Below are 27,231 nucleotides of genomic sequence, written 5' to 3' on the forward strand. Positions count from 1 at the left end.
ACCTGCAAAATCACCTTACCTCGGTGCTGATTCCCGGTCACCATATGCCGTGCAGGCGTGAGGAACCTTCCCCACATCTCTGACCAGCAGCGACATCCTCTTGTGGTACTTCAGTTGCCCCACAGCCTCATCGTGAGTCACATCCACGAACGACTGGCCATTCACCTCTAATATTTGATCACCGACCTGATGGATAATACAACTCTATAATATATTATTACTCAAAAGAATTTTGGTAGGGGAAAATCTCTTATCTCACGTCACCGACATGCTCAAGACTGGCACACGCGATAAATAAATTATAACTGATAAAAAAACGAATAATTCATGCAGAAATAAAATTTTAAATTAATAAATATTAAAGTTTACAAATCGAAATAAAAACTATTACTGTGTTTCGGTCTGAAGGGCGCCGTAGCTAGTGAAATTACTGGGCAAATGAGACTGAACATCTTATGTCTCAAGGTGACGAGCGCAATTGTAGTGCCGCTCAGAATTTTTGAGTTTTTCAAGAATCCTGAGCGGCACTGCATTGTAATGGGCAGGGCGATACAATTAGCATCAGCTGAACGTCCTGCTCATCTCGTCCCTTATTATCATAAAAAAAGAAACTATCCTTTCTCTCAATTTGGACCAAACTGATCATAAAATTTAATTTAAATCGGTTCTGTAGTTTAGGAGTTCATCGCGTTTTAAACACGACACGAGTTTTTTTATATATCAACATTTACATCAATTTGTAATCACACAACAAAATGTTAACATATCTTTTTGTTACCTCATTACTTTTAATTTTAATTAAGAAACAATTGCTTATTGAGTCATACATATTTGTGCCGTTTGGTGTCGAGACACTTGGCCCGGGGGGGGCCAGAGGCGCGGAGAATGTTAAAAATACTATCATCGCGCCTCAATAAGGCTACTGGAAACCCAAGCGCTGGTAGCTATCTCGGTCAAGGGATCAGCCTAGCTATCCAACGCGGAAATGCTGCCAGTATTCTTGGTACGCTTCCACGTAATGATAGTTTTAATTTTATGTAGTCATAGTATTGTAAATATAGTTATAAGATTTGTTTTGTTTGAATAAATGTTATTGATTAATTAGATGTAATGTGGCTGTGACATGAGTATATTTTATTTGTTTTACATTTACAAAAATATGTCTTCTGTAAAAATATCTCTTCTAAATCCACCAATACTAATCATTCTATGAAGGCAAGATACAATTTATGATAAAATGGTTTACGCAATGCGTTGCGGAAGTTTCCTGTTTGTCTATGACCTCTCTGCCCTACTTTGAAAGAACAATTATTGAGAATCCAACCATAACTTAAAACCATTAGTTATACATCAAAGAGTTTTGTTATGCTGTTATTGAAAACAACAACGTGAGCAAATACATACATAGCTAATGCCTAATCATTTAAGTACATTATTTCCTAATTAAATAATCCGTTTTGAAGCTATATAACGGCTTAGCAATTGTAATATGATTGTTTAGATTTATATCATTTCGAATTATGTTGAGGTTTTTAATCGCAAGATTATTAAATTATTGCTAGTCAAATGTAAGGCCCTGTTTCACAATTTATAAATAGTGTTAACCAGCACATGAACCGATTGTTAAATGGAACCAGCGGGAGGCTCCTTTGCACAGGATGCCGGCTAAATTATGTGTATCACAACGGCGCCTATTTCTGCCGTGAAGCAGTAATGTGTACGCATTACTGTGTTTCCTTCTGAAGGTTGCCGTAGCTAGTGAAATTACTGGGCAAATGAGACTTAACATGTCTCAAGGTGATGAGCGCAGTTGTAGTGCCGCTCAGAATTTTTGGGCATTTTCAAGAATCCTGAGCGGCACTGCATTGTAATGGGTAGGGCGTATCAATTACCATCAGCTGAACATCCTGCTCGATTTCTCCCTTATTATATTAAAACAAAATATAGGATGGATCTGGTAGCATATTTATGTGCCAGATAATATGTTATGAGTTAGGAAAGACTCATCATAATAACTGATTTGTTGACATTTCCAAATCTTCTTACACGAAACTGCACATCTTAATTGATTTTATTGTGAAATTAGTTGTAGAAGTTCTATTTAGATTTATACCAATAAAAATATTTCAGTTTTGTCAAACGGAACAATAGAATGCGAGGTTGCCAAACCGACCTGCTCGAAAGTTATCTGGTAAATAAACAAGGGGTGAAGTGATTGTGAAACACAGTCAGAATTACTCGGAACTTTTATTTGGCAATTATCTAGCCTATGCCAATTCGCTACTTGTACATTGTGAAAAAGGCCCTAAGTCTTGTATCTAATTACTGCTTATATTTAAAATACCCCAATATTCTAATAGACCTAATTTATTTATTACTTTTACAGATAAAATATATTTATCATAAATACTTTAATTGTGACTTATATATAGCGTATTTAATAAAATAAATAAAAGCTAAAAATATTACAAGAAACAAAATTATATAGATTATTATACCTAACTATCTCTACTCTGTGGTTTAACTAAACTTGGATTATGTGTAATATAATAATATGTCAGTATTTCATTACTCTATTAATAAGAATATATAAAATGCCTACTTTTAATTAATCTTACTTTCGTTATGAAATTTGTTATATAAAGAAGGCTACAAAAACAAGTACAATTATTCGTCAGAAGATTAGTGACAGGAAACACCAGTAAACCCCAAAATAGAATTGGTTACTGAATAATCAAAAGCTTTCCTTATTCATAAATATGCACAGGGTAATTAACCATATGAAATATGACATCATAAATTCTATTTACTGAAATAACGATTAAAATAAAATAAAAATAATTATATATTTTTTTATTATAAGTTTCCCTGCGAGATCGGATTAGAAATGAGGAGATCCGATGTGAAACAATGTAACGGACATAGTCCAAATGATTGCGAAACTGAAGTGGCAGTGGGCAGGGCACATAGTTCGACGGACAGTTGGACAGTGGGGCAGTAAAGTCCTCGTATTACGACCACGTACCGGAAGACGCAGTGTTGGTAGGCTCCCAGAAGATGGACCGATGATCTGGTCAAGATCGCCAGAATACGTTGGAAAAGGGCAGCACAGGATTGATCAGTATGGAGATCTTTAGATGAAGCCCTTGTACAGCAGTGGATGGCTATCAGCTAAAGTGATACGATTAGATTTAAAACTAATCGTATTACTTTAGATACTAAGAATCACATGAAATAAATCGTCAATAAAAAAATCACTTCATCAAGGTAATAATAGGTCAATAATAGGTAGTATTTAATGACGATTCAATCTCGCTTAGCTTAAGCCTATTTGAATAAAGTTTGTTTGACTTTGACTTGGACTTCAGAAGTCATTTGGAATCAGAAATAAGGATATCCGTAAGAGAACCAAAGACACCGACGTGGCACAGATGATTGCGAAACTGGAGTTGCAGTGAACTCTATGGCCGTTGAACCAGTAAAGTCCTTGAATGGCGATTTCGTACCAATGATCTCAAGAGCCGGAATACGTTGGATGAGGCAGCGCAGGACCGATCGTCGTGAAGATCTTTGGAAGAGGCCTTTGTCCTGCAGTGGACGTCTTCCGTATATGCTGATGTTTACATGACATTTATATCAAGTGTTATATGAAGAACTTGGAACTTTGTTCATATATATTATATATAATAACCTAATACTAATTGCATAAAAAGATATTTCAACGGCTTACCATTAGTCCTGCTCTGTCTGCTACGGAATCCTTGTCAACACCGGTGATGTAAATGCCCAAGTTGTACTCCAAGCCTCCTCTTATCATCAGACCCAAAGACTGACCAGGCTCAATGCACAGATCCACCTGTTATTGATTGAAATAAATGTGTTTATGTTAGTATAAAACAGAATAGGTAATTTTAACCGACTTCAAAAAAGGACTAGGTTCTCAATTCGTCGGTATTTTTTTTCTATGTTTGTTACCTCAAAACTTTCGACTGGGTGAACCGATTTTGATATTTTTTTTTATTTGAAAGCTGGTGCTTTCCGTGTGGTCCCATTGTAATTTGGTCCAGGATCTGACCGTGGCATCCATGAGTGGCAACTCAATATTGCGCCAACCGTTTCGATGATTCTTTTTTTATAGGATATACTTCAAAGATAGTTTGGTGAGAGTTTGGTTAGGTTCTGATAACGGAAGCCATGGCAAAGCAACGGAACTCTTCAATTAAGCGCTTACGTTCAATGCTGCATTGAAAAATTTAGTATATCTACACATATTTAGACAAATTCTTAGTTTGTGTTCGTAAAATTAACTAAAAATCAAAAAATAAAAAAAAAAATAACAAAAAACAACCAACTTCAAAAACACAATTCCAAAACAATAGATACAATATGCACTAGAAAGTATTAAATAATTGCGTATTTTTATACAATCTAATTAATAAATCTAATTCTAGTTTCGATTGTTGTAATTTTTGGAGTCGGTGTCAAAATTTTTTTTTATAGGTTGCCGTACCCAAATGGTAAAAACAGAACCTTATTACTAAAACACCGATGTTCGTCCGTCTGTCACCAGGCTGTAGCTCATGAAATGTGATAGTTAGACAGTTAAAATTTTCACAGATGATGTATTGCAGTTGTTGCTATAAAAACAAATATTAAAAAACAAACTGAAATAAATATTTAAAGGTGCTCCCCTACAACAAACGTGTTTTTTTTGCCATTGTCATAGGTAATCTTACGGAAATAAGTTACGGAAAGTCAAAAAAAATAATTAGGTAAGATTTCGCACCGGTTTCCTCATCAACCACAAGCAATGATCAGACTCAAAGATGAAATCGAAAGACGCGTTAAGTTCTACCTAATCAAGCCTATCATTTGATACACCATAAAAAGAGAAATTTATGAAGAAAGTAATCTATCTGTCTACCTATATATACATAATAAATAAAATTATAGAGATTTGTGCGCGCATCACAGAAAAATCGATTGTGATATCTTAATCTATATTTCACTTTGTATCTTAAACTGCACGTCGCTAAGTATTTGTATGTAGCAATAGATACAAGGCTCCCATCGTGCACTATGGTGGTTGCAAGTTGATACCTATCAGGGTATATAACATACGGGGGTTGAAACATGTGATTTCTAAAAATGTGTGATTATAGGTAATCAAAACCGATTTGGATTGCTCTAGAATGATCTAGAGTTTTTCAGAATGATCTAAAATATTCCAGAATGATTTAGAAAGCTCTAAAATGTAGATAGATGCCACGGGTCTGAACGATCAAGAATGTTCCAGAAATTTCTAGATTGATCTAGATTCTAGATTGTATGCCACTATTCTGATCAATATAATATATTTTAGAAATTCCTCCAAAGAAGAAGACGAAGTGGTGGGTATAATCTAGTATGATATTTAATAATTATATTGAAGGTGTGCTGAGCTTGTACATTAAATATTTAAGAGATATATATATTTACTACATAACAATGGCAAAAAAATATTTTAAAATTCATATCTGTTTTTTTTTTGGTTCAGGTGTGGGGTTCGAATCTACTCTCCCTCTCGGGATCGAGAGCTTAAATCTGGCGCCTTGAATGCAGTAGGTAGTTGAAATTAATCACACAACTACACCCCTAATATAATCGGCCGATTGTAATGCGACATGCGATAGATGGCCGAAAAATTTGAGGCGATGTAATAAAAATTTCACTTAAAAAAACGTGCTTATACTTAAACGCCCGCTCGTCTAATATATACGCTGCGTATCAGACATCATGGAATTTAACTACAGAGGCCAAGCTATTTTCAGGAAACTGCCAATGGATTGTTCCAATAAAGACGAGTTATTTCATTAATTTACATTACAAACTCTTGCTACACCGTAGTCTTAGTGGGCGGCGAGCGTAGCCGGCCTTTGAGAAACGTGTAGGCTCGATAATTGAACATTCCATCGCGACGTAGCGACGTAGCGACGCGAACGAACGCGGGGCGAACATTTCTCATAGCATTTGTTAAATGGATTTAACTAACCTGTCAGTTTCAGAAACCGCTTGCAACGTTTTAATATTGTTGACATGAAAACCAAATAACTATGTCACAATATAAGTATTATAAGAATTCTTCCTTCGTAGATATTTTATAGAAAATTGTGAATAGTGGATGTTTGCATGAACGGATTTATTAGATGTTTGGTGATACTCTTTACATCAGTAATGCGACCGATAAATTCACAAATTGGTGTTTGATTTCTAAATAGGGACCCATCGGAATTTATCGATTAACGTATACTAGTGAAATTACTGGGGAAATGAGCTTTAAAACTTATGTCTCAAGGTGACGAGTGAGATTTTTCCGCTCAGAATTTTTGGGTTTTTCAAGAATCCTGAGCGGCACTGCATTTTAATAGGCAGGGCGTATCAGTTACCATCAGCTGAACTTCCTGCTCGTCTCGTCCCTTATTGTCATAAAAAAACAACATGACAGTAACCATAATTATGAACGTGATTTTTGGCGTATGAAATATAGATACATTAACAATAAATATTACTTTACTACTTAGTAAGCTTAAGCAAAAATTACTATATACGATAGTAATTAATTACGCAATCTAGCAGGACGCGGTATTAGGACGCAGGTGTGTGCCACAGACCTGTCGGCGCTTGCGATTAACTAATGAAACAGTCACACTGACGATTATGTGATGTATCCATTCAGCATTTATTTATACGGCAATTTGTCCAAACAACAAATACTCACCTAATTTTAATTAATAATTACAAAGAGAACAGTGCCGAGTTCTTATTATTAAAAAAAAATTCTCGATAGAACAAAGAACCGGACCGGTACGGAACCCGTGTTTCGGAGGGTAGAATACAAGATTTTATGACGATACAAGCAAACAAGTTGATAATTTTATTTGTATATTTATTGTCTTTTTAGCATCTTAACAGATACGACAGAAATACATCATCTTTGAAAATTTCATCTGTCTATCACGGTTTATGAATACAGCATGGCGACAGCCGGACAGACAGACAGACGGCGGAGTCTTATTAATAGGGTTCCATTTTTATCTTTTGGATACGGGACCCTAAAAAACAGTTCTCTGGGAAAATGTTGTGTACCAAAACTTTTAAAGAATTTCACAAACTTTATCTATATAATAACTGTAAGAGTATCTTTGAAAAAATGTGTTGCTATGAAAATTTATGTCGTATCTAGTAATTAGTTCATTGACAAATACCCGCCTACAGACTTATGACGTCAGTTACTGCGAGATTGGTTATATTACAACGTTATATAGACGGCGGTAACGACAGGATTAGCATACCATGACATCGTATTATCCAATTTGGTGGACACTGGACGCATTAATGTTTGGTGATAATAAAACCATTTATTGCATTGGCCGACTTTATCACTTTATGATATCATTATGGAATTATTGTGATTTATATTAAATCCATATCTTCAGTGTTTACAATTACAATTTTATTCACTTTAAAACTAGAATATTTACCCCCTTATTCATAATAGTCTGCTTACTTAAAGCATTGCTAACTCTCACTCTGTCTTCTTCTATTGATTGAGAATGAGAAAAAACACTCCTTAGCGGCTGTTTAAGTTAGCGGACCATTACGAATAAGGGGGTTAATGTTTTAAGTTATAAAAATATTCAAGAACAAAATGAAATTACGAAATAATCAAGAAATCACCGTTCGCATAACGAACTACTCGCCCGATCACACTTTCCGCAACGCTCTCGTCACCAGTTTACTAGGAAAGCGAAACTATTTTTACTGTAACCGATTTTGATCGACAAGTCGTAAGTAGTCAGCCATGCTTGGCATTAGCTCCTTAGTATTTTGTATACCTTCTGAAATCGGCAGTGCCTCAGGGCACTAGATTTTTCAGATACACCAAAACCGAGAGTGTCGTACTGCACATTATGCCCTTACCAAGTTTTGACACTTAGGCCGGTCCTACATTGGAAACGGAATTTCTCCCGAACAGACGTCTGGGCGGGTCTGGTCGGTACTGAACAATACAAACATTGACGCGCCGTGTCTCCTCCTACACTGGAGCCAGTGCTCGCTCCGGGGAGGGTGAATAAGTCTGATCTGGTCTGACAACAACTAAACAGGTTTGTTTTTCGTCTAGTCCAGACTCCAGACAATATCAACACCTTTCCTCACCGAGAGTTCACACAGTACTGACTCTGGAATCTGACTGGTTCGTCTGCTCCTGTCTAGCTGCAGTGTAGGAGCACCGAAACTGGACTAGTCTGGTCTGGCCGGATCGGTCCTGCTAGCCAGACCGACTCCACTTCCAATGTTGGACCGGCCTTATTTTGTTTATAAGATGGTTTATTTTATAGCTTATTATAGCTTGTTTCACTAGCTTGTAGGTACATTCTTTCAAATTATCCTAGTTATAAGCAATCTATTAATACACGTAAATTTATACGCATTGACAGAACGCTGCGCGAGCGCCAAAATCACACCGATTTGAGGCATACCGCGCGATCAGTTTTGCCGGAACGGAAAGATTAAACTACTTACTAATGCACACACACTTACCATTTTCTCTTAATAAAATTATGTACATTAATCTAAGACTCATAATATACTATTTTCGTTTTAATTAATTATATCTCTAATTGAAAAAATCTTTTTCCTCAGGAGAGCATCAAAATCATCTACTCTGTATAAGATACATATGAGATGCACTACAAAAACGTGGTAATCCCATGAACATCCTAAATACATTATTATATTGTACTCTAAAAATGTTCATAGTTTTACGTGTATGCTTCGCTTCACCCACAAGTTACTTGTATAAAAGGACTGACAGTAGGTGGTGAACAGTAGCTTTTTGACATTCCTACTGCACTAGCGTAGTGATTTTACTAGTGATACTACAATTAACCGGTAGATTGTCAATCGATTTCTTACAATATAACGGCTTGGTTTTAGTGACATTGTAATGTCACGGGTACATTATAGAAATGTAATGTAGTTTAAGAATTTTTCATACTTACTGATATATTTTTAGCAGAAACGTATGAAATATTATAAAAGTCGTCCACTAACTATTAATATTAAAGAAAATGTATTTGTTTTATTTCGCTTGTATCAGAAATTTATACATTATAAACCAATTTATACATTTTAAAACAACGTCGCAATCTTAACTCCAAAAAATAGAAGGACAAAGAGGTAAAATAAGAAAAGTACAAAACCGCCAGCACTTTGTTTAAGGACTTACGGACTTTCTTTTTTTTTCATGGAAGAGAGGCCAAACGAGCTAGCGGGTCATCTGATATTAAGTGATCACCGCCACCCAGATTCTCCTGTAATACCAGAGGAATCACAAGAGCGTTGCAGGCCCTTTAAAATTGCCTTTCCTTAGAAGGTCCAACTTTATACACTAGATCCATCTTCATATAATATACCCGATATTGAATTGTGCTTCTCCCCTCTGGTTGGCCTACATCAGTTATAAGGCAGCACACCAAGTAGCTACATAATAAATACTGGACGGAGATGAGTGGATGCAGACAGACAAAAGAGGCTCTACTATGTATAGATCAGAGGCTTTCTCGCAAGCTGGTGAAACTCACACGATCAAGATTACGTAAGATAACTCATGTAATAACTGTTCACGGCCCTTTTAACAAGCATCTGTTTAATATATGTGTCACAGACAGTCCCCTGTGCAGGGCTTGCATGGAGACAGAAGAGACGGCCACACGAGGTGTGTGGATGGAGTGCCGTAGTGTGGCCACATACCGGGCCAAACACCGAGGACTCTCCCTGAGGTCAAGGGTGAGAGGTTTGAGTAACTTCCTTGAGGGGTTGGGATGGAAAGATTAGCAACCCAACCCTACCACTCATAATAGGCGCATAGCAGACGTCGACTTGCGGAAAGTAGCCCGTAAATACCTATACCTATTGAATTGTGCTTATTTCAGTTGAACTATAATACGCACCCTTCGTATTGATCTGTCCTTGCTAGAGGATCGCGGAGGTCGTAGCGGCGGAGGTGACGCTGGTCTTCCGTATCTGTCCATCCAGGAGCAGGAGGCACGGCTCACCAGGGCTCCAGCTGTTCTCACAACCATGGTCAGTTGCCGACATGATTTCAGCATCTGTTAACGACAAATAATACAAACGTTATTTCTCATTACGATACGCCTAAGATGGTTTTATTTATTTATTTATTTAGTTATGAATGACCAACAGAATTACATGTGATACATTAACATTAAACAAGTCTTAGGTGCTAGGGATACACATAGTTATATTTATAGGCAGTTACAGCATGTACACAAATACAAGTCGTACAAAAAGTTAAAATTTATATAATAAGTAAAGGCTAAATAAAGTTATGTAAATGTTAAATTTATACGATGAAAGGTATATTAAAAATACAATAATAAAGAAAAAATATTCACAATTTTAATATCTACGATTTTAATCGAGTGTCTTAATTAATTTATCTTTAAATTTTGTTATATTATCGCTGTTTTTTACTGCATTACGTCTCAGATCATATTGTACTGTTAAAGGCAGATGATAACGCTTTACAAAAATTATGTTATTTGGAGATTACTCCAAATATTAATTAACCAAACGTAAAAGTTTACTTATTATAACTCTTAAACACTTTAACTTAATATTCCGAAGTCAATTTACGATTTTTCAGCAATGACGTTGTATACAAAAGGCATAAAAGGCCTTTTTTTTTTTTAAATTGATTCCTTTACAATTATTTTTGATGTCATTTCTAATAACTACTAGTTACTACTACCGCTTCGGAAACAAATGGCGCTCTGACACAGAAGAAGCGGCGCAAGAAACTCTCCCAGCATTCTTTTTTTGCGCTCTTTTCAATAAAAATATACAATACTGTGCAGTCATTTGTATCACTATAAAAAAATCACAATCTAGTCCCAGGCTGTCCGATCATTTAGATATTCAGCGGTGGAGTAATAGGATTTACGACAGAGCCATTTTTTTATAAAACATTTAAATTTATTTATAGATAATGCCTGAACAGTGGCTGGGACTTTATTATAGAAGTGTATACATTTACTCTTAAAGCTATTATGTATCTTATGAAGCCTACTAGAATTAGTTACAAGCAATCCCTTATTTCTAGTGTTATAATAATGAAAATCACTATTAAGAGCAAAAAGGTGACGATTTTTGAGAACGTCATTGTTTTTCCGTTACAATTATGTGATTTGCAAAAATAAAAATGACAACACAGATCCGACCTATTAACTATATCATACATTGTAATATTTAGAACTCATAGTTATATATACAAAAAAAAAAGTTTCGTAAAAAATAAATTAACATCTAAGGCCTATTATAATGTGAAAGAACATTATATTTATTATTCAAACAAAACAAATCTTATAACTATATTTACAGTACCATGGCTACATAAAATTAAAACTATCATTACGTGGAAGCATACCAAGAATACTGGCAGCATTGCCGCGTTGGATAGCAAGGCTGATCCGTTAACCGAAATAGCTGCCAGCGCTTGAGTTTCCAGTAGCCTTATAGAGGCGCGAAGATATTATTTTGAACATTCTACGCGCCTCTGGGCCCCACGGGCCAAGTGTCTCGACACCAAACGGCACAAAGATGTATGACTCACTGAGACCAACATATTTGCAACGCTTGAATGAATTGAAGAACATTTGAATGATAAATATACTTGGGACTAATGTTTCTAAATTTATTGTTAATGAAAATTGTTATACTCATATTTCTTCTTTTCTTTATATTTAATTTTTTCTTGTAAGTTGTTCTTAATTTTTATTTAGTATTTAGTACTGTTAATAGTATTCGTTTTAATTGAATAGATAATTCTGTATTTTAATATACTCATTTCATTTTGTTAGCTGTAAGGAATCATAAATAAGTAAATATGAATGCTGTTGTACCTTTTGTACTTCATCCTGACTTGCACTTAATAACTTATAATAATAATAATAATTTTGGCACACTTTTTACACAAATTATCTTGCCCCAAATTAAGCATATATAGCCTGTGTTATGGGTTACAAGACAATGATATATTTAATACAATATACTTACTTAAACATACATAAATTCATATAAACATACATAAATACATTTAAACATCCATGACTCGGAAACAAACATCCATATTCATCATATAAATGCTTGCACCTACCGGGATTCGAACCCGGTACCTCTAGCTTAGTAGGTAGGATCGCTAACCACTCGTCTCGTCGTCGTACTCATAGGGTTTTACAGTGAATAAAGATTTTTTGAATTTGAAATTTGAATTATTGAGGTTATAACTAGAGTGAATTTTCGGTATTCAATGTCGGGTATTATTGATCGGCATTCTTGCCACACGTATTATGAAATGCGTTGCGACTATTCATTAATATGATCAGATCAGATTGAAAATAAGGAATAGATCACAGAACAGGTAGAATAATTCTAAATTCAGGATTATGCATAAATAAAATTTGTAAACAAAATTTTTATGTACGATGCGGGATTCGAATACACGACCGCTCGCGTTCCGTGCGAGTGCTCTTCCAACTGAGTTAACCGTTCGAGAGACGTATCGTCATAAAATCTTGTATGCTTTGTTCAACTCTCAGGTTTTTATGTATTTCTCCTAGAAGTGAGAGTTATCACTTTAAAACATAACAAATTGTTCAGGATTATGAATACGAACGCCTACTTCATAATTATTGAGAGCAAGGAAACATCTTATTGAAATGAAATAGGCGGCGTTAATTTAATAAAGGTTTAATTTAATATATTCCGATAACCAAGAGTTAAAATGGATTTTCGCGCGTTGCTCGTAACTACAAATAAATTTGGGACATCAAACAATTTATTGAATATAAGGTTTACGATTCAATGTTATGGCATATCCGTTATAAAAATATTTAACAATGGTAATATTGTTCGTAATAAAACTCGTAAAGGAGATAAACGTAGATTATTTTATGGCTATTTCTGGCTGAAGTTTTTGATTTGATTTTGTTGACTGGTTTTTTATTAGAGTAAGCACTGTAATAAGAATACATCATTAGTACTGTACAAGAACGCATTTTGCAAGTTTCTTGCCTTGCACAGCTTTGTGGGATCAATTACCAGCTGAATTATTACCACTACAACTCAGCACAATGTCAATTCAAATTCAAATTCAAATATTTTTATTCAAAATAGGATATGAAATCACTTAATAAAAGTGAAAAAACTAAAAAACTACCACCCATTCCAAAATGAATGCATGAAAGGCCTGAGAAGAATGGGCGCAACAAACTCAGCGGGGTTTTTTTTTTCATCAAAAATATGTTTTACAATTAAAGTAACATTTACAAAGTAACAAAGTAACATTATACAATTAAACTTATTATTTAATAGCCTGAGGGCGGTCGCTCCATTCCCTATCTGAGTTATCATTAAGAAAGTTATTTATGTTATAGTTATATATTATAGTTATACAGGATGTCCCAAAGTTATGGGACATGAAGGGAAAGTACCTTAAATATCGAAGATAGGCTATTTTACTGAAAGAAGACTTTATGTTATTAAAAGTTAGTAATTCTGCATTCAAAGATTCTCAAAAAATTACTCGTCTCGTCTGGGAATCGAACCGACTTAAATGTAAAAAAAACACTCTTATGATGCCAATCGAAAGAATGGCGAAAAACTAATAACTCTTCTTAAGTAACATAGTATTTTAAAAGAAAGTAGTCATTTAAGTGGGTATTATTTGTAAATTAATCAATTAAATGCCAAAAATGTGATATCTCTTGTCTTACGCAAATCGCCAATCTTTTAATGAGTCCTATGCCTGTTGGTTTTCTTATCATCCTATGGTGAATACTCGATATCATATGGCACAATTCTGTTTGTAACTCGCCCACGTTCTCGTATCGCTTTTTGTATAGCATATCTTTCACGTATCCCCAAAAGAAGAAATCTAATTTCTCAAAATATTGTTCGTATATCACGAACACATTGAGAGCGGAATGCGAAGTAATCATGATTCCAAACCAAACACGAGTTGAATACGGAATACAAGATGTCTACTTATTTTTATACATATAGATAAATCACGTCGTATAAAAACAAAGCTGAAATATGGAACATGCCAAAAAAACACCACAATAAGCTTCGACTGCTGTATCTAATTAGTCTGGCCATAAATACTGTTACAATTAAAAATAAACAAAATATTACATTTGAATTTGGAATCTGTCATTTTTATATAATTGTTAATTGAGTTTTCCCATTTTGGCGCCAACTTTTTTGTGATATTAAAATGGAGTGGGGTGATAAAGAGAACCAAATCGCTGTGATTGCATTAAACAAAGTAGGTATGGAACCAATTGCAATTTTTAAAACTCTCCATAAGCTTGGTATTAGTAAAATGTTTATGTACCCTGCTATTAATAGGTACTATGAGACCTCATCTGTTTGAGACAAATCCAAAAAATCTTTCTTCACGTCAAGTCAAAGTCAAAAAATCTTTCTTCACTGTAAAACTTTATAAGTTATTTGGTGCAAGTCAGGATGAAGTAGAAAAGTTACAATAGCATTCAAATGAGTATAACAATATTCATTAACATAATTTAGAACATTAATTCCAACTATCTTTATCATTCAAATAATCTTTCACATTATAATAGGCCTTATATGTTAATTTATTTTTTACGACACAATTAAAAATTTTTAATAGGTTATATTTTAATTTCATTTGGGAGTTTATTATAAAATATAAAACAATCCACTTTAAAAGATTAAGCAATTTTACGGAGCGTAGTAGATGGAATTGCGAGTTTATATTTGTTTCGAGTATTGACACTGTGTACATCACTATTCTTTTTAAATTGGCTAATATTTTTAGTCGTATATATACTGGCAGTGTACTGTCATAATATTTATTTCACTAAACTTTTCTCTCAATGAATCCCTTGAACGCATTTTATAGACTGCTCGAATTGCTCTTTTCTGCAGCACAAATATGTTTTCAATATCTGCAGCCCTACCCCACAATATAATTCTGTAAGACATGACACTATGAAAATAGCTGAAAGTCTAATCTAGCCGTTTCAACATCTGTCAGCTACCTAATTTTTTTATCGCAAATACTGCAGAGCTAAGTCGATTACATAAGTTTTTTATATGAGCACCCCATTGTAGCTTCCATAATGTAGCTTGATTAATCCTGTCCGAAAGCAAAAGATTTTATCTCGGCAGATGAAGATAGCACCTAGAACCATATCGCGTATTTTAAAAGGTGACAGTCATTTCTTAACTGGTAATTTAAAAAAGAAAAGGGTGGTTATATCGAAGTAACTACTGAAGCGGTACGCAAAGGGAGGTCATAGAAAAATTTTGTTTACGGATGAGATTTTTTTACAATTGAGCTACATTTTAACAAACAAAATGACCGTATTTATGCTCAAAGCTCTAAGGAAGTTTCCCAACTTTGTCAACTAATCTTCAACCAATCCAATCTGTCAACTAATGACAGAGTGCAACGTGGGCACTATCCCACTTCAGAGATGGTTTGCTATGATGGAGTGACTGAGCCATACTTTTGTGAAAAGGGTATCAAAACATCGGCACTATACTAAAACAAATGTAATAAGATACCATTCTTGAGAATGTAGTGAAGCCCCTTAAGACCACCATTTTCAATAACCAAGAATGGTCCTTCCAGCAAGACTCAGCGCTGGGTCATAAAGCTCGGTCTACGCAGTCTTAGTTGGAAGCGAACGTTTCAGACTTCATCAGAGCTGAAAACTGACCGTCGTCTAGTCCCGATCTTAATCCGCTGGATTGTGATTTATGGTAAGTTTTATGGAGATCGGCTTGCTCTAAACGCCATTATAATTTGGATTCCCTAAAACAATCCGTACGGAAAGAGTGCGTGCTTCTATTGATAACTGGCCTCAACGTTAAATGGACTGTATTGCAGCCAATGGAGACCACTTATAATAAGCTTTTTATATTTAAAATTGTTTCATATTTATGTATTAAACTACACACTGTAACAGTCATAATTGTTATTTGCAATTGAAAAAAATATATTTTCTTTGTATCAGCATTTATTGCAAGACTAGGTAGACAGTACAATATATATATTTCAGGAAACCCAATTAGCTAGTCGCCTTAAATAAAAGAGTCGGTCCGTGGAATTAAAGGAAATAAACACAATCAATACGGGACTGTCTCGATTTAGCCAATCAACATCACTCCGTACAATTTGTTTCAGCCACTGACTTCACGGTGAATTGGTAAGCCAATCACACGGAAAGGGCAGACGTCAATCGAAATGCAATGTTGGGATCCAATTGGGGCTCAGCTTTTTATTTTAAGTCGAAACAGGTATCATTTTGATTGGATAAGAACGAAGTTTTCATGAGAAGAGTAGGTAGGTGACGAGACGAACAAGACGAATTTTTACTGTGCGTTGTATCTAGGTTTCTATCCAAGCAGAAAATACAAATTTCCAGAAACAAATTGTGTATAACCCTTGAAATGTCTGTCTTTTTTTGCATTTACTCATAAATTGCAAAAGTAAAATAACATTGCGATAGAATAAGAACTAGACCTCAGCATCGCCTTTTAAAATTATTAGCAATTTCATTATTTTCATATGCATACCAATAGTGACAGTGAACGTCGGTTTAACATTGAGGCTCTTTGTATTATTCCAAAATTTTTTAAAATCTTTGATATCCTGAATAGAAGCACGTTGGTACATTTTAAGCTGATCCTGCATATCCTGACACCATTTTAATTTGGACTTAAGAACCTTTTAGCTTCTGTCATATCATCATATATTTACCGTTTGGGAGACGTCCTACTGGAACCCACATTTGATATTTTAATCTCGACTCTTTGTGAGGCCCCATAACATACTTATTCTACCCAATAATGTGGTTATTAGCTCAATAATTGCACCATATAGAGTGCTTGAACACTGCACACTGCTTATCGGCAGATAATCATAAAAAAAACATCGAAGGCGTTAGGTTTCATACTCAGAACGTCATCGGAGTTCAGTTCTCTTAAAACCATTAAAATTCTGTACTGTGCATATGTACGGAGCCACCTCGAATACGGTTCACAAGTATGGAATCCCCAATATAATGTCTACATTAACCGTATTGAAAGAATACAAAAAAGTTTATGAAATTCCTTCAACACCGAGCCGTATCGTTTCACATACCTACTTTGACAGGTGTACAAAATTTCATTTGCTACCGCTTCAGCAGAGGCGTCGTACAGCAGATTTGTACGACTCCCATGGCCAGGTGTAACTATCGTGCAAATAGCTTCATTACTAGATCCTGCAGAAGTTATAACGACTTGTCAAATGACGTAGATCTAGATTTATCCTACTAATATTATAAATGTGAAAGTTTGTATGTCTGGATGTATGTTTGTACTTCTTTAACGCAAAAACTACTGAATAGATTTTGATGAAACATTACAATTATATAGTTTACACTCCAGAATAACACATAGGCTATAATTTAAAAAAATATTGTTGCTATATTATATTAACCCGAAAAATTAAAAGACGTTTTCGTAGTCGTGGTTGTCGGCCTTAAAAAGTATCTATGTCTGAGAAAAAACGGAACACTAAATATAATTTATATGACAAAACAACGTTTGCTGGGTCAGCTAGTTTTCTATATCTAGTACTAAATTAAAAATAACTTCAACTAATAAGTTCTTCCAATTTAAATAATTGTATTATATATAGTTTTAAAGTGTAAAATTAAATAATATCAATAGTTGTACATAAATGTGGAAACTTTTAAGTAGCCTTCATTAGTTTTAATTATTTCATAAGTTATAATTGTAAGCTAGCTGTAAGTCTCCCGAATATTAATAAATAAATATATAATAAATAAATAAATGAAGACAACGTTTGGTTGGCATGTGCTTTATTTGGATAAGGAAGCTTAGGAGTTTAGGTTGAGTTTTATTTATAAAAATAATGCTTGGATAAAAGGGCTTAAAGTTTAAAACATCATTTTTAGAAATAGCTTACATTTCCTTTATTTACAAAAGTAAGAAGTTTTAAGAAGTTTTAGTGAAGATATTTGAGCCTGTATCATTCGCAGCGATCGTTTGTGATAATTGTGTTTTCCTGAAGCGTACTCCATTAATCCTCGTAAATTTTTCCTCGTACGTGTTGTGAATAGCGTCTGATCTTACGCGATAACTTTTAATATGAGAAAGTGAACTCCACCTGATGTTAAGTTATACGTCCTGCGAATTACAATACAGTGCCCCTCATAACTCTTTTTTTATGCCTAAAAAATCTGAGCGACACTACAATAATTGCGCTCGTCATCTTGAGACGTAAGATATTAAGTCTCATTTGCCCCGTAATTTCACTAGCTAAGGCGCCCTTCAGATCGAAACACAGTAATGTTTACACACTACTGCTTCACGGCAGAAATAGGCGCCGTTGTGGTACCCATAATCTAACCGGCATCCTGTGCAAAGGAGCCTCCCACTGGTAAAAACTCTTGATTGAACCCAAAGTTTAGAGCGGCATAACAAGTCGCTTGTCACTTTAAGAAAATTCCTTGAAACCGCACTGTAGAGAAACGCCACACATCCAGATGGTGGGGATAATATCAAAAAATTTATGTTATATTTATATAATATCTCTTATTTTAAATTATTTTTCAACATTAATACTTTGTTATATAATGCGTTGTGTTACATTATATAGAATGATTATTGTCTATATACAAACGTCTGTATTTCAATTTTTATAACATTTGAATTATCAATTAGGTTTTCAACATTACTTTCATCATCTATAATTTCAACCCTTCTCACATAAATATTAAAGCTAATAGTTACTAAAATAAGAAACGAATAAATTGGTTCCATTTTCAAATTCCCGTCTAATGTCAAATGCGTGACGTCAAATCTTTCATCTAAACAATTAACATGCTGCCTGCTCTATACTCTTTGTACGCTTCAGCAGGCCTGTCTCCCTCCCCGTGTAGGTATTGAAAGTACGCACGAACGTTGATCGTCACGTATGTCACTGGTCCGACCGATCATTTAAAAATAGAGAAACATAAAATAAAACAATGCATATTAAAGGTCATAGCGATCCATAATTATTTCTTCCTAAAGACGCTGAAATAATTTAATTTGAAGTGATTATTATTATAATTACCATTCATGAAAACTAACTATTTATTTCCTATACTAAGTAGGTTTGACTATTCGTGGTATTCCAACACATACATTACTAATGTAGGTTTGACAATGAAAGAAAATAGATTTTAAATAACGATTACATAACTATTTTTATATTATAGAAAATAGTGAGTTATTTTTATAAGTTGAACTTATACTCGGTAGCTAAAGAGACAACCCTGTCGCCAGAACAGGTAAGAGTCACGCTATAGAAAGAGATGCAACTTCTAGGTAATAGTTTCTCAACCTTATTTTGCTCACCGCCCACTTTGAGTATATGTTTTTTTCTAGATTTATCTAGATTTATTATTTATCTAGATCCATCTCAATTTTACTTACCATCTGTTGCGAATTTAAAACATCTATTGCCACGATTATATTTAAACGTTAGATATTATATTATAGTCGTAGGAATATGACCCCTATCCTACTTCTGAGTTTAAAATGAAGAATGAAAGAAGAATGTTTCAATGGGAGCAATTAAAACGCATGCTTAGTTATATTGAGGAATATTTTTTTTGACATTCAAAAGACATGAGTTTATGACATAACTAATGAGAAGGTTGAATTTGATGCATTTTAAGAAGTTTGTTAATATCAGGCTCGATTTTACTTAAAAACAACCGTAAGTCGCCGCGTTCAGTAACATAAGTCGATTTCTCTTTTTAAATTAAAATTTCTTTGGAAATTAAAATTTATATAATCCTAATCTCTGTACTTTAACCTCGATTGCAGTACTTTTTATTTTAAACTTTTTAGTAATGATGATTTTAATCCATTGCTCGTCCTGCCAAAATACGTGCACACGTGATAAAAATGATTACTATACCTGTAGGTATAGTAATCATTTTATATAACATAACAAAAATTAAACGATATTAATTTTTATTTTACTTTAGTACGTGATTAGCGTGTATTTTTTTGCCTTTTTAGACTATATTTTTTAATCTACCCACGCCTCATCTGCGCCATCTCAATACCCCCTAATTTTCCCTAAGTCTTCTACTGCCCCCCGAAAATCTCAAATGCCCACAAGGGGGCGTTATCGCCCCCGTTGAGAACCTATGTTCTAGATGAACATAAATGTAGCTTAAAAGCGCTGTGCGTGCAATCTGAAATACACCTTATTGTATGGCCGCAAGATTTCTCTATTTTTTAATTGATTTTGCAGAGTGAGACTTCTGTACTATTCTGTACATGTTCTTTGGCCATAGTGCTATTTCAAACCTAAAGTGCCCAACGCGGCTGAAGATGTTTTCACTTCCTAAAATGTCCAGAGGTAAGGTTTGTTTCCTACCTTCAAGTCATCTTCGTGCGATATCTCATGGAATTCGCAAAATTTTGTAGGTAAATTTGGAGTTCCTCAAGGCAGTGTTATGAGACCCTTACTATTTTTAATTTTTTTAAATGATTTACCCGTAGTTAGTGATTATTGTATGTTAATTGTGTTTTATTTGCTCATGAAATATTTATTCCTAAAGAGTTAAGTAAGAGTTGAGTTGTTAATGTTAACATACCATATTCAACGAGTATATTTTTTTCACTATTATAACAAAAAATAAATACATACAATTTTGTAATTATAAAACACAACATAAAGCTCTAAATATAACACACAGTGATGAACCTACGTGTCCTACCTTCAAAGCATCTTCGTGCGATATCCCAGAAAAAGGGGTACCATTGACTTGTACGATAGAATCCCCGGGTCGAAGTCCTGCTCGCTCTGCAACTGACCCCTCCTCCACTCTGGATATATATACACCCACACCTAGGGAACATGAGTAGATTATCACTATTGTATCAAATATGAATTTTGTCTATCCTGGAAAAGGATTCTCTTTTTACATGCAAGTCGAAGTTGTGATATTTATTTCAATTTACTGAGAGTTTGAAATGAAAATAATACGTAAGTCTTACACAAAAGATTACATACAATTAAGGCAAATGATATACACAAAAGCAGAGCAACATAATACCTTTAATTTTTTGCAACCAAAGGATGACAAGAGCGTTGCCGACCTTCTAGAACATCAAATAAACGATCATAATATGAATTCGAAAATACAATTTTATGTGACACCCGATTTTAATTTTAATAAAAGTATATTACCAGTGACTTCACAATTTGTTTTAAACATGAAAATGATTGAACTGATAATATATTATCACTTTAAAAGTTTTTCTTTGAAGAATATAGTTTTCTAAGTATTGAACAATTAGATCAAAAACATAATCCATACAAAGTAAGGAATAAATCCTCCAACTCGGATGAGATTGGCGTATTGTGAAAGCCTTTGATCAGCAACTGTTTCGTTTTGTTTGACCGCCCTCAGTTCTATTTATACTGTCTCGTGTCGCAACGAATCGATAAACGAACCTCCGTTATCTATTTATGTTACTTTTGCTTCAATAATTATTTCAAACTAAGAGCAAATCACTAAGCTCATTCTTCACAATGAATCCGAACTATATAAAACAAGAATTAATACTTTTCTCAAGATGGACATTAAAATAAATATACAAATAAATAAAAATATAAAATTACAAAACGTCCGCGTCGTTATAACATGACGCTATTCACAACGTTTTGAAAGAAACTGACATAAAGGTACATTTTGTATTCAATTTCATAAAACTTTCAAGGAAACTAACATGAAACCGTGGTAGCTTAATGCAAAGGCATATTAGCCGGAGACTTCTACATTGATATTTTAAAAGAAATTATATTTCAAAATTATTTGAGGATTAATTAAGTAATTTCAAATTAATATAACATTACATTATAACTGTTATGAACCATGCCAACTAGTAAAATGCCAGTTGTAAGAAAACCGAAAAATTGCTTAAATTTATGTTTCGACAAAAAAACACCTTTTTTGATATGTGAAAGGCATTTGATTATGTTGATCACCATATCTTAAATTGAAAGTGGGAAATAATAGCATAAAAGACCCTGCTTTTAAATAGATTACAAATTTGTTTGCCGATATAAAACAAATTGTGGAAATAAATACAATTAATGAGAAACTGTAGACTACTTCATCCAATTTAATTAGTACATTTGGAGTTCCTCAAGGCAGTCTCATGGGACCCTTACAATTTTAATTTATTTAAATGATTTCCCCGTAGTTATTGATTATTAATTGCTAATGACATATCTATGATTATTCCTAACGAGCACAAAACTATTAATATGTAACTATGTTGACATGATTCAAAGAGAATAATTTATTTACTAATATAGGAAAAACTAACTACCTACATACAATTTTCTAATTATAAAACACAACATAAATCTCTAAATATAATCCACAGTGATTAAACTATAACCTCTAGAATCGTTTAAGCCTCTATTCATAAAGTACAGTCTCAATCCGAAACTGTATTATTATAAGTATTATGTTATGTATACAAAAGACTTTAAACGTCATCCAAAAATATAAGTGATATGCCTTTTAACGCAAAAACTTTAATGCAAAAAGCTAAATTATGACTAGTAGATAAATTGCTTCTATAGTTTGAAGGGAATATTTATTTGCGAATGGCAAAGATATATTAAAGTTAATAAGACCTGTGTTGACGATTAAATATTTGTATACCGATTTATTGGCGAATTGTGCTGTGTAACTACGATGATCCAGCGAGGTCCAGAGATAATGTGGCAGTGTAGAAAGTGAAGACAATAGGCTCAACAATAGCAAAAGAAAAAAATATGAGTTACTCCAGGAGTGCCGGCAGAAGTGAAAACTTGAACATTAACGTTGTGCATTTTTTAATATTTGGATTGGTTAGGGAATAATTTCGCACGAATTTCTTTATTAATCAGTATAAAAGTACTAGCATTTATGTGGTAAAATACAATATTCGTTTATTCTCGTACACAAAACTGACAATTTATATTAAATAAAAAATTTAACACTGCATAACTATTACAATTATTTTACATTAAAAGGTTTATCTCTCCGAAAAATCTACTATCATCCATAATAAACCTTAAAAATATTTCACGGCTGAGATTCTATCCCTCGACGTCGGAAGTGTTTCGGCTTCGCAATCAAAATGATTCAACCACTGGCTCAATGACCGTATGACCATTAAGTTGAAATAGTCTAACTATGGGTATTTAGAAGTATACATTTTTCATCCATAATTTCAACGACTGTCTTACGAATTTTCGATCAGGCCACATGTCCTAACGCGAGTTTAACATTTTATACCAATGCCAACAGAAGTGCTCCAACGCCGCTAAGGAAGTTTTCACTTCAAAAAAATGAACTTATTCCTAAATAACTAGACAATAGGAGCTACCTACCCGAAATTGGTCGACTTCGCTGCTAGCCCGAGCCAACAAGCAGAATTGCAATATAATACTATACCTGCATCTTTACCTCCTTTAACGCATATTCCGAATCCGTGTGAGTCTGCGGGGTCCCGGCTCATGGTGACGGTCCTCGTAGGTGGGTCCACCTGCGCCGGCGCCCCTCCCGAGGAATACGGCCTCTCTCTCTCCGCGCCACGGTATATCGCCTATACACATACATAATACATATAAACAAAAAATTTTCCAGTGGGAAGCTCCTTTGCACAGGATGCTGGCTAGATTATGTGTACCCAAACCAAAAGGCGCCTTTCTCTTCCGTGATTCGTGAAGCAGTAATGTGCAAGCATTATTGTTCTTCGGTCAGAAGGGCGCCGTACCTAGTGAAATTACTGGACAAATAAGACTTAACGTTTTATGTCTCAAGGTGAGGAGCACAATAATTGTAGTGCCGCTTTTTGGGTTCTCAAGAATCCTGAGCGGCACAGTATTGTCATGGATAGGGCATACCAAATAATATCAGCTGAAAGTCCTGCTTGAATTGTCCCTTATTATCATAAAAATAAGTTCTTAATCAGGCTATTTGGACAGGTAGTTGGCAAGACCACAGTGGCTACGTAAGTCACATTCAGCTTATATTTTAGGGAAATGGTAGGGAGGGGGGCGCTTTATGTGGTGCCTTGAATATCCTGTCATCGGAACCTCTGCTTTATGTTGTTTAAATTTGCAACAAATGCAACCTAGCCTAAATATTATGAATTATCCACAACGCTTTGTCTTCAAACAATTCATGACAATGAAGTTGCAGAGTTCGGCGACTCAACATCTTCTGCGGAAGCCTCGTGTAGAGTTGAAATTCATGTTTCAGTGATTGAAGACTAATCTTACTGGAATGAACACATAAGATAACATAAAATAGAGTCGAAATTCATGTTTCAGTGATTGAAGACTAATCTTACTGGAATGAACAGATAAGATAACATAAAATAGAGTCGATATTCATGTTGAAGTGATTGAAGACTAATCTTACTGGAATGAACACATAAGATAACATAAAATAGAGTCGAAATTCATGTTTCAGTGATTGTAGACTAATCTTACTGGAATTAACACAAAAGATAACATTCGATAGAGTTGAAATTCGTGTTGAAGTGATAAAAGACTAATCTTACTGGAATGAACACATAAGATAACATTCGATAGAGTTGAAATTCGTGTTGAAGTGATAAAAGACTAATCTTACTGGAATGAACACATAAGATAACATAAAATAGAGCTGAAATTCATGCTGAAGTGATTGAAGACTAATCTCACTGGAATCAACACATAAGGTAACATAAAATAGAGTCGAAATTCATGTTTCAGTGATTGAAGACTAATCTTACTGGAATGAACAGATAAGATAACATAAAATAGAGTTGAAATTCATGTTGAAGTAACTGAAGACTAATCTTACTGGAAAGAACACATAAGATAACATAAAATAGAGTTGAAATTCATGTTGAAGTGATTGAAGACTAATCTTACTGGAATGAACAGATAAGATAACATAAAATAGAGTCTATATTCATGTTAAAGTGATTGAAGACTAATCTTACTGGAATGAACACATAAGATAACATAAAATAGAGTCGATATTCATGTTGAAGTGATTGAAGACTAATCTTACTGGAATGAACACATAAGATAACATAAAATAGAGTCGAAATTCATGTTTCAGTGATTGTAGACTAATCTTACTGGAATGAACACATAAGATAACATTCGATAGAGTTGAAATTCGTGTTGAAGTGATAAAAGACTAATCTTACTGGAATGAACACATAAGATAACATAAAATAGAGCTGAAATTCATGCTGAAGTGATTGAAGACTAATCTCACTGGAATCAACACATAAGATAACATAAAATAGAGTCGAAATTCATGTTTCAGTGATTGAAGACTAATCTTACTGGAATGAACAGATAAGATAACATAAAATAGAGTTGAAATTCATGTTGAAGTAACTGAAGACTAATCTTACTGGAAAGAACACATAAGATAACATAAAATAGAGTTGAAATTCATGTTGAAGTGATTGAAGACTAATCTTACTGGAATGAACAGATAAGATAACATAAAATAGAGTCTATATTCATGTTAAAGTGATTGAAGACTAATCTTACTGGAATGAACACATAAGATAACATAAAATAGAGTCGATATTCATGTTGAAGTGATTGAAGACTAATCTTACTGGAATGAACACATAAGATAACATAAAATAGAGTCGAAATTCATGTTTCAGTGATTGTAGACTAATCTTACTGGAATTAACACAAAAGATAACATTCGATAGAGTTGAAATTCGTGTTGAAGTGATAAAAGACTAATCTTACTGGAATGAACACATAAGATAACATTCGATAGAGTTGAAATTCGTGTTGAAGTGATAAAAGACTAATCTTACTGGAATGAACACATAAGATAACATAAAATAGAGCTGAAATTCATGCTGAAGTGATTGAAGACTAATCTCACTGGAATCAACACATAAGATAACATAAAATAGAGTCGAAATTCATGTTTCAGTGATTGAAGACTAATCTTACTGGAATGAACAGATAAGATAACATAAAATAGAGTTGAAATTCATGTTGAAGTAACTGAAGACTAATCTTACTGGAAAGAACACATAAGATAACATAAAATAGAGTTGAAATTCATGTTGAAGTGATTGAAGACTAATCTTACTGGAATGAACAGATAAGATAACATAAAATAGAGTCTATATTCATGTTAAAGTGATTGAAGACTAATCTTACTGGAATGAACACATAAGATAACATAAAATAGAGTCGATATTCATGTTGAAGTGATTGAAGACTAATCTTACTGGAATGAACACATAAGATAACATAAAATAGAGTCGAAATTCATGTTTCAGTGATTGTAGACTAATCTTACTGGAATTAACACATAAGATAACATTCGATAGAGTTGAAATTCGTGTTGAAGTGATAAAAGACTAATCTTACTGGAATGAACACATAAGATAACATAAAATAGAGCTGAAATTCATGCTGAAGTGATTGAAGACTAATCTCACTGGGATCAACACATAAGATAACATAAAATAGAGTCGAAATTCATGTTTCAGTGATTGAAGACTAATCTTACTGGAATGAACAGATAAGATAACATAAAATAGAGTTGAAATTCATGTTGAAGTAACTGAAGACTAATCTTACTGGAAGGAACACATAAGATAACATAAAATAGAGTTGAAATTCATGTTGAAGTGATTGAAGACTAATCTTACTGGAATGAACACATAAGATAACATAAAATAGAGTTGAAATTCATGTTTCAGTGATTGAAGACTAATCTTACTGGAATGAACACATAAGATAACATAAAATAGAGTCGAAATTCATGTTCCAGTGATTGAAGACTAATCTTACTGGAATGAACAGATAAGATAACATAAAATAGAGTCGATATTCATGTTGAAGTGATTAAAGACTAATCTTACTGGAATGAACACATAAGATAACATAAAATAGAGTCGAAATTCATGTTTCAGTGATTGAAGACTAATCTTACTGGAATGAACACATAAGATAACATTCGATAGAGTTGAAATTCGTGTTGAAGTGATAAAAGA

The 27,231-nt window shown here is 33.8% G+C and overlaps 1 protein-coding gene across 1 annotated transcript in view; it reads right to left on the reverse strand.

The window, feature by feature from the left end:
• The window catches only part of LOC126969134 (whirlin), a 177,486-nt gene that overhangs the window by 99,806 nt on the left and 50,449 nt on the right, over positions 1-27,231 (reverse strand). Inside the window, exons 5-9 of the mRNA XM_050814445.1 lie at positions 23,643-23,793; positions 20,904-21,034; positions 9,993-10,151; positions 3,731-3,856; positions 20-186 (exon numbers count right to left, since the gene is read on the reverse strand). Coding sequence (XP_050670402.1) covers positions 20-186; positions 3,731-3,856; positions 9,993-10,151; positions 20,904-21,034; positions 23,643-23,793 — 734 coding nt within the window. The remainder of the gene's footprint in view (positions 1-19; positions 187-3,730; positions 3,857-9,992; positions 10,152-20,903; positions 21,035-23,642; positions 23,794-27,231) is intronic.

The sequence above is a fragment of the Leptidea sinapis genome, chromosome 17 (genome assembly GCF_905404315.1).
Source record: "Leptidea sinapis chromosome 17, ilLepSina1.1, whole genome shotgun sequence".
NCBI classification, from domain to species: domain Eukaryota; kingdom Metazoa; phylum Arthropoda; class Insecta; order Lepidoptera; family Pieridae; genus Leptidea; species Leptidea sinapis.